Source organism: Parasteatoda tepidariorum, unplaced genomic scaffold (assembly GCF_043381705.1).
Source record: "Parasteatoda tepidariorum isolate YZ-2023 unplaced genomic scaffold, CAS_Ptep_4.0 HiC_scaffold_1732, whole genome shotgun sequence".
Lineage (NCBI taxonomy): Eukaryota > Metazoa > Arthropoda > Arachnida > Araneae > Theridiidae > Parasteatoda > Parasteatoda tepidariorum.
The window spans coordinates 1-8,918 of NW_027261460.1; the positions used below are offsets into that span (position 1 = coordinate 1).

The following is an 8,918-nucleotide window of genomic DNA, read 5'->3' on the forward strand; positions in this document are numbered from 1 at the left end:
CTGTATTATTTTGTAAATTCACTTTGTCCCCCTTGCGTACGCCCCTGGTCTTGACTCACTACATTTTTTAAAATGGAAGCAAAATAGCATTTTAGGTAAGATAAATTTGTTTCATTTTGCCATTACTTAACCGTTTTCGGTGGAGCGTTGAGAACTTGGCAACACTAATTATAAAACACTAATTGGTTTTTAACGTTTAGCATCAACTATTCTTTAAATAAAAAAGAGCTAAAGTATGTTGCTTCATTCAGAATCTGTTATCTAGGATACCACAGATGCCAACCTGCTCCGCTTTGTAAAATAGTATTTTCTAGTGGTAGCGAAATCTAACTTACTTTTAGTTTAGTATTTTCATTATTAGTAATTTTTACACCACTAAATATCAAGAATTTAATGTATGATATAAAATGCAACGTTAGGGCATCAAACTTCTGGTTACTATTTTAAAATGTAGGCGTAACTATGTTTCTTTACTATATAATTTGCTACCACTTTATTAAAACTATTCCAGAAAGCGGAGCAGTTGGCATCCCTGAGATACTTCTTGCTTGACTTAAGTTTTCATTCAAAATGTGCTGTTCCAAAAAGGATAAAAATCATCACGTCTGGATTATGTGGTTTTATAGTGTTATTCAAAATATTTATCAATGGAGGTCAAAATAATTACAAATCAAATTTGTGTAATCAGAAACAAAATGGTAAATAACAAAATATTATGTATACTCATGAAAAATATCTTGTAAGGATTTTACATGTGTAAGCCTTCTTTAGTTTAGATTACATTAAATTCAAGTACACAAATGTATAGTTAAGACATTCGTTCAAACAAAAAACTTATTAACGATACCACGTGATGAAGGAAATTAATTAAATTATATTATTCCGACCACAAACAATTTATTTTAGAATAGTTTAACTACCATTTACTTATCGCTCCTAAGATTGTCGCAATTCTTAGAAAATAAACTTAAATGAAATCAAAATTTTAATTCAAAATTCGCTTCCCGGAAATTTATGACCAAATGGGCATTTTATGCCCAACTCAAACTTACCACCCCAAAAATTTTATAAGTTGTCCCAAATGTTTCATTTTCGAACTGAAGACGTCAATTAACCCCTCGGGGTCTGATCAGGGGTAAGCTAATCCCTGTAACTTAAGTGTAGAGAGCAAGACTGCCACGTCTCTACTTTAACAGAGCCACACTTATTTATAGTTCGTTCACCAGGAGTTGGCACTTGGCTCCACCTCCTCGGACGCAGAGCTCATTTCAGCGCGGGGAGTAAGAGGAAAAACATTTCCCCGCTTGAAATCAAGATAACCTCTAATGCGCGCAAAGTCTCCATATCTCCAAAGTCTTATTATAGGTAGTCCGATCAGACCACTATGAAGGCAAACCAGTTTACGAAAGAGCCCTTTAATAGAAAATCTAGTAAAAATAAGAAAGTGGTAGCAAATATATGTCTAAAAATTTGTTTAATTTTTGAATATGATTAGCTTGTCTTATTTACTTGTCTACCACTACAGATTCAATTCTCAAATATATATGACAAATTCCTCTCAGTCACTTTTAAAATAGAATTTGGTTTCATGCGCTCAAACTGTTCACTTTTTAAATAGTCTGCGCAGACTACTTATAAGAAACCGTGTGGAGGCTTTCTGATGTAGAAGGTGATGGCCAAACACAAACAGTGAATTCTTTTTCAGTCACTTACTTCGCTTTATCATCAGCTATTATACCTTTCGTTATTCTAGCTAATTTATATTTAAAAACTTTTTCCCAGCAAAATATCTCAAAAAGAACAAACTATTCAATAAAAAGAGAGAAATATCAACAAGTTTATGAAATAAAATGCACATGTTCAAAATATGCACATGAAGATTGCGAAATAAATATTTTTGTCATACGATCGCCAAATAGCAGCCTTGTTCACATCCTCCTCCCCAAAAAAGCGAAATAGTATCATCCGATACCACGTGATGAAGGCGGAGCCAAGTGCCAACTCCTGGTAAACGAACTTTACACACATCCTTACATTCCTTTAACTCACCCCCCTTTTGTATGTATTCCGAAACTGTAAATATTCATTAGTGTTTATTTTCCCATTGTACTTTAATTCTGCCTTTTTTCATGCACTTTTTTATTACTGGTAATTTTGTTATTACCTAATAATGGCAAAGTGCCATTTTTTTTCTTTTTTATCTCACGAACTCCTTTTTGCTCCCCAAACTTTATTGTTGTCATCTATGTTTCTTAGTCTAATTTCAGGATGAATGGGAAAAGACAAGCAAGTTATATGCATTCTCAGGGTGTCGATAATCATGGTAAAAAAAAGATGAAACTAGTAGCCGAACTACTTTTATTGCAGCTTATTTGTGAGCGGGGTAATAATAGTTTGCTTTATTTAATTCACCACTACTTAGTTCGAATTAAAAATTGTATAGTTACACTTTTAACACACTAGCAGGGTTGTATGTGTTGGATTTAAATTGAAAGCAAAAATAAGTCTGCCAAATTAGTTTTCCCCTACCTTACCGCTTTTTATTTCGTTCTATCTTGAATTTGATTCCGTACGAATACATTTATGACTCACCCGTCCCGAAAAGGTTAAAATATGTTTTATGATTCTAGGGTTGTCGAATTACGGAAAACATAAAGAATTTGTTGTAAAAATGTCTAAGTTTATGCCATAAGAGGTAAACTGTACTTAACACGTTCACGCCGGGAAAAGAGAAAATACTGGTAGAAGAACTATTTCAATATTAGATAATATTCGGGAGGAGTTAATCTATTCCAAGCCATTACAATTCACTGTAAGAAAATTTATCACGGCGAAGAAACAATTCAATATGAAAATTGCATCCGTTAAAAACAAGTGGTAGTTATGGATTTTTATTATTCCCGGAAAAAAACTAAAAAATGAAATTTATTGTTACCAGTTTTTACTCCGGTGCGCTGTAAAAATGAGACGATCTAGCGTGACCCAGCGGTGGGTCACCCCGGCGTGAACGTGTTAATCGCACTTTTTCATAGTTACATCAAGCATATTTACGTTGCGAAAGTTAACACGTTGAATGCCAAGGAGGTTACCGGTGACCGTCGCTGAGTTTGTTCGTAGCACTCCGGGAGTCACCGGAGACCGGCGAAGCCAAGGTGATTAGAAGCACATGAATCGAGTAAATTTTTGATTTTTATTATATTATTATCGTTACTAAAATGGTTTGAGGAAATTAATGTAATATAGAACACACAAAAATAGTTTTCTTTATATACACAGAGATGCCAACTTGCTCCAGACAGCGAATAAATATTTTCAAGTGGTAGTTTATTATATGTGATTCTTGGTTTAATAAATTCAATTTAGTAGGTTTTTATCCACCACTATTTTTAAGCAATTAGGCATATATACTTCACCACTTTGTTCAGATATGATATACTTTTATTTTACCTTTTTCTATGTACATTTTTATTACTTGTAATTTTGTTATTGCCTAATAATGACAAAGTGCCACTTTTCTTCTCTCAAGAACTCCATTTTGCTCCCCAAACTTTAATTTTGCCATGTATGTTTCTTAGTTTAATTTCAGGAAGAATGGGAAAAGGACCGTAAGGCCTCAGATGCCCAGTTCCACTACAACGAACGAACGAACAGATATATGCTAAAGCTTTTTAAAAACTAGTAAAATCTGTCAAATTTAATTGGTAGTTATTTACCGATGTGGCCAGACGAGCAAGTCATGCAAAATTAGCGTGGTATTCAACGTGTTAAATAATAGGTCGACTATAAAGCTCTGTTCGTACTCACATCCTTTTAGAGAGATTCAAAAAGTTCTTTTAATAAAATAAATCAAGTATTTACCATTTAATTCAATGGTAATATCTATGTCTATTAGAATTATTAATCTCTGCACCGGTCTCAAAATGGGGCAATGCGTAGGCAAATGATGCAATTATAAATTGATAGTAATACCCATTTAAGAATATAAATAAAATGAAGAAATCACAATAAAGTACTTTCAAATACCTGTTGCCGAAGATCTAACAGCAAACTTGTAGTTTTTAAATCCGTCACCAAAGACTACTTTCAAGTTTTCCTGTATACTCTGAGCAATTTTGTTTTGGATTGATGTGTTCAAAATATTCCTGGAAACACTACAAAGATTGCAAACATTAATTATTATCAATTTAGATACACTTTTTTATTGATTTGAAGGAGTGAAATTTTTAAAATATTAAACAACGAAACCGGCAACTTACACTTCGCACTCTTCTTTTAGATCTCCCTTAACGTTTCCACTACAATTGAACAAAAAATAACAATGAATTTAACTCACAATCACGAAGTAATTCTTTAAAAAAAAAATCAAATTTTGCCACGAAATTAACTGTATTAATCAAATTAACTCTATAAACAAGGAACTACTCACTAAGCAACGTTTTCTAATTTTTTCACTGCATTTAGTATGTCAGGAGTCAAAAACTCTTCATAAGCAGATGTTGTAACTACGATTCCTTTAGGAACAACAAACTACAGCATGAAATAAACACATTTTCATATTACATGTTAAACACATTATATACACAGATTTATAAACTTAAAATGTAATCAAAATAATAAACACTTTATAAATGTTACAGTGAATGATCAAAATTGATTTTTGTTGACTTCCGCCGGTGAATGTTAATAATCACATAATCGCTTTGATCCGAAATGTATACTAGGTCTAGTTAAGTGCCATTACAGGGTATAAATTTGCCCGGTATGCCCGACATCAATGTTCGACTTCGCCCGTGAATGACGAGGGCTAAAATTTCAAACCAGTCCTTTAATATTTTTATAAAAAAAAATTTAAAGTCTTTTGTCGTCTTAATTCAATCTCAATTTAATCCAGTTTATTTCTTCAATCATAACTACTACCATTTCGTAATATTTATTTCTAGAACGAAAGCCTTCTTTGCTTTCACCTTTTTTGCCGGGAACTGGAAAAAAATGTTAGCAAATGTTAATAAATTCAACCGTTAATGAATTTACAGTTATTGAATTCAACCTCTTTCAATAAATTTAAGTCATTTATTAATCTCCACTTATTACATTTTTAGTCACTCGTGGCATACCAAAATATCACAATTGTGATTGGAAAAGATTTAAGACTTTTTGGAACTTACGGATTTATCTTTACGACTTAGTTTTGTCAGTTTTCCCAAAGATGATCCTTTTCCCCCAGAAATGTCTCCAAATTGTGATATTTCGTCGGTGAACTTGACTGTCAGAGGCACTTCTAAATACAAAAAAGTAATTACACAGATAAGTAAAAATTCAATTGATTGTAATAACAAGCTCCACTTTTAGGATTGAGGGTAGTTTATAAACAAATAAAAAATTACCAGCCGTTCAAGAAAAATCTGATATTAATAGCAGGGGAACAGCTTCTTCTGCTAAAGTTTTAGTATCGGGTCACAAAGTCCTCTATGAGCCCATAACAAATTATACCTTTGGGGTTAATGAATTGGAGATAGATCGTTCTCTGGTTGAGGTTAAAATTACGATCTGTGAAGGAATGAAAGGATGCATGAATGGATCCGCCCAATAAACGGGTGTTACGTATGGATATGACAGAAGTCGAATTCTTGACCATAGATGGCGCCGCTGAATAACACGAACAATCGCACTTCCCTTACCTTAAGCGTCTAGGACAACAACAACATTCGTAGTTTAATAAATTTGAAGAAATTTATTTGTACTCACCATTATACAAATAAATAATTTTAACTTAATATAAGATGAGCAACGAAGAAGCAATTTAATATAAAAATTGCACCCGGTAAAAACAATTGGTAGTTATGGATTTTTATTATTCCCGGAAAAAAACTAAAAAATGAAATTTATTGTTACCAGTTTTTACTCCGGTGCGCTGCAAAAATGAGACAATCTAGCGTGACCCACCAGTAGGTCACAACGGCGTGAACGTGTTAAATTAAAATGGTAACAACCTCTTTTAAATTTTTTCCAGATTCTAGTGAACCTTGTAACAGAATATTCTTTTTTAAGATACCACTTCAAGACTTAGAAGTGTGGTAGGTCGGAGTTTTCATTATGTGAAAACTGAGAAATTTTAATCTTTTTCATGGATACCAACTGCTCCTTTTTTAACAAAATATTTAATAACGTGTGGTTTAGTATTATAGCTAATACTTCCATTATTCTGTTTAATTCTGATATATACATAATTTAGTTTTGAACTCCACTAAACAACTTAATTATTTTAATAAAGCATCCCCCTCACATTCTTATAATAAGGTGATTTCCGAGTGTGTTTTCGATTGCCTCACCATTTACTTGCCGATTTGTACTTCAATTAATATCAATAGTAATATGTTTTATTAATTAAAAATTAATCTTTAATAATTGTAGTGGTAGCTACAAAGTTTTCATTAAGATTTATAAGATGATTTCGGCTTGAAAAATAATAAATTTGAGAAGAATTGAAACTTTATACGTACTTTAATAAGATAAACATAACTTACCTTTCGGACATACCGTATGAAGCATAGGAATTTTGGGTGTCGCAGGCTCGTTATACACTTCCCTATCAAAAAAACAAGAAGCAAAAACATTTATTACAACGTTTTGTTTCAACAAGAAAAAGTTTAACTTTGACAACGTCTTTCGTTTGTCAATGATTTTGTTCTATTGGAACATATATGCACCAATGCATGTTTTTTTATAATTTCTGAAAGACAATATTTTAAAAAAAAAAAATTTAAATTTATAACAAAAAGGTTAATTTGCATATGTTATCATAAAAGTTATCTTTCGAAGTCGCGACTGATATTGCATAATTTTGTCAAATACTCCCAAAACAAATAAAATCTTTAAATTGAAAAGGAATAACTTACCCTGATAAAAACAGCCCATAGCCTGTTTTAGTCTGGAAAGTGAACTTGAGGAAATAAAGTTCTAAAAATCCACTCCAACCCTGGCCACTATACAGAACTATAGGCTCATGAGACATGCTTCCATTTAAATTGCAGGACTCTCCTATAAAACGTTAAAATATTCGAAATAATCTACCTTAATATTTGAAATTATCTACCTTTCTTATTTCTAAAAACAAGCATTGATTACACTGAGGAACAAACTTTTAGTTACACATATACAAGTACTTTATCTTGTATAATTCGAGTGCGGGATTTCAAATCTGAAATTCAGGAAGTTATAACATATTAGTTATGAAAAATTCAGTTTAAATATTGCATCAAGAGAAAATGATTTAGAAATCATGTATAGATATGAAAAAAGAAAGTGTTCCCGTAACAGCCAATTGTCGGTCAATAAACCAATAAAAGCTTTTAGGCTTCATAATTACAAGATCAGCGACATGATGTAAGCGTATGTGGCGTAAGCACATTGTGCACNACTATACTATATATTACAATACTATATATTACTATATATAATTATTACTATACTATACATAGTTACTACTATACAATATATTACTATATATATGGTTATTACATTACTATTGTATAGTTATAGTTTTAAACCATAGTTTAAATTTTAAATCATAGCATGAACTCGCACAGAGCTACAGGCTGAGCTAGAAGAAACTTTATTTTATCAACACTTTTAACCTACCTGCTGTAAACTTTGCTTCAAAATTGCGTGTTGAAGTAACTGGACTGTATGGTTTTATTGCAAAGTCAATATCCTTGACAATAACCATATCTCCATAAGGATTGATAAGAAAGCCTGCAGGTACACTAAAATTATTAAATACACTTCATTAAAATCATACTCTAACTAATTAATCTTATAACTACACTTCTATAGGTGTAGTTTGAAATATGTAAATGTTCATTTGTCTGCTACACTCCTAAAAATCAATGGGGCTTAGTGTAAAATACGTCCTTTTAAAGCTAAGCAATGAACCCAAATTTTTAACACCGAATTTTTGATGATTGCACTCAAAAATATAAAAGCTTATTTTCTTTTTTATATGCTTATTTTATGCCTAACATGCAATCATTTTTGCCAATAAAATTAAACGTGAAGATAATTTGAATAATACTTAACAAACTACTAAGCCTGTCAAAGATTTTTCCCACTGTTTGTTGTGTAGAAACTAACATTATTTTTTGACAATATTCTTGAGATTTATGTTAAAATTTCATGTTTTTATTGCGCTTAATATTCACCATCTTGAATATTTACGGTTCCCGACATGGCTATTATGAATGTTTTTAGATAAAAAATATTTCGTCAAACATTGCTATAAATTTTACCGAAGAACCAACAAAAGATTTTTGTGAGCGGCTTCATAAGATTTCTATACATTTCGAAGCTTTTTCCAAATTCATTAAAATGACTGTAACACGTTTTTTTTATTATCGATACGTATATGAATTTTATGCGGTAGTTTGGTTGCTTTTAAATATTTCAGCACTTCAATGATGTAAAACTTTTTTTGCAAGATAGTGCAAGAGATCATGTCACGTGGCTAAATATTTGATGCTTTAAAAAACATAAAATATAACTAAAATAGAAAAAGAATAAACATTCAATTTAATTCACGTTAATTATATCGATCTCTATCTAAAGTGTCCAAAGTACTATATTTTCACTATTTCTCTTTTACACTTTACACTTTTTTTTTGTTTCATTTATCTGCTGAATAAGTCTTTGTTTTATCTTGGCAAATCACTTTCAACAGGCATAATAAAACAAATTTTAATCTTATTTTTGGAGAGTTCTTCTTCTCTTTTTTTTTCAAAGATAGCAAGCATATAAGGACTGCCGTTAGGGGCTGGAAAACAATCCTTTTAGAAATCAGGGAACTTAGTCCTTCAGTATAAGGTTTATAAACTTAAAATGTAATCAAAATAATAAACACATTATAAATGTTACAGTGAATGATC

The 8,918-nt window shown here is 31.4% G+C and overlaps 1 protein-coding gene across 1 annotated transcript; it reads right to left on the bottom strand.

Moving 5' to 3' along the window:
* Positions 1 to 4,023: 4,023 nt before the first annotated feature.
* On the bottom strand, positions 4,024 to 7,762 carry LOC107439954 (uncharacterized; the record flags this gene model as incomplete). Its single annotated transcript, XM_043057297.2, is given in 7 exon segments — positions 4,024 to 4,151; positions 4,257 to 4,295; positions 4,427 to 4,527; positions 5,166 to 5,278; positions 6,525 to 6,586; positions 6,897 to 7,038; positions 7,639 to 7,762. Coding segments are annotated over 7 exon segments (709 nt in total), but the record flags the coding sequence as incomplete, so codon positions are not given.
* Positions 7,763 to 8,918: the final 1,156 nt, after the last annotated feature.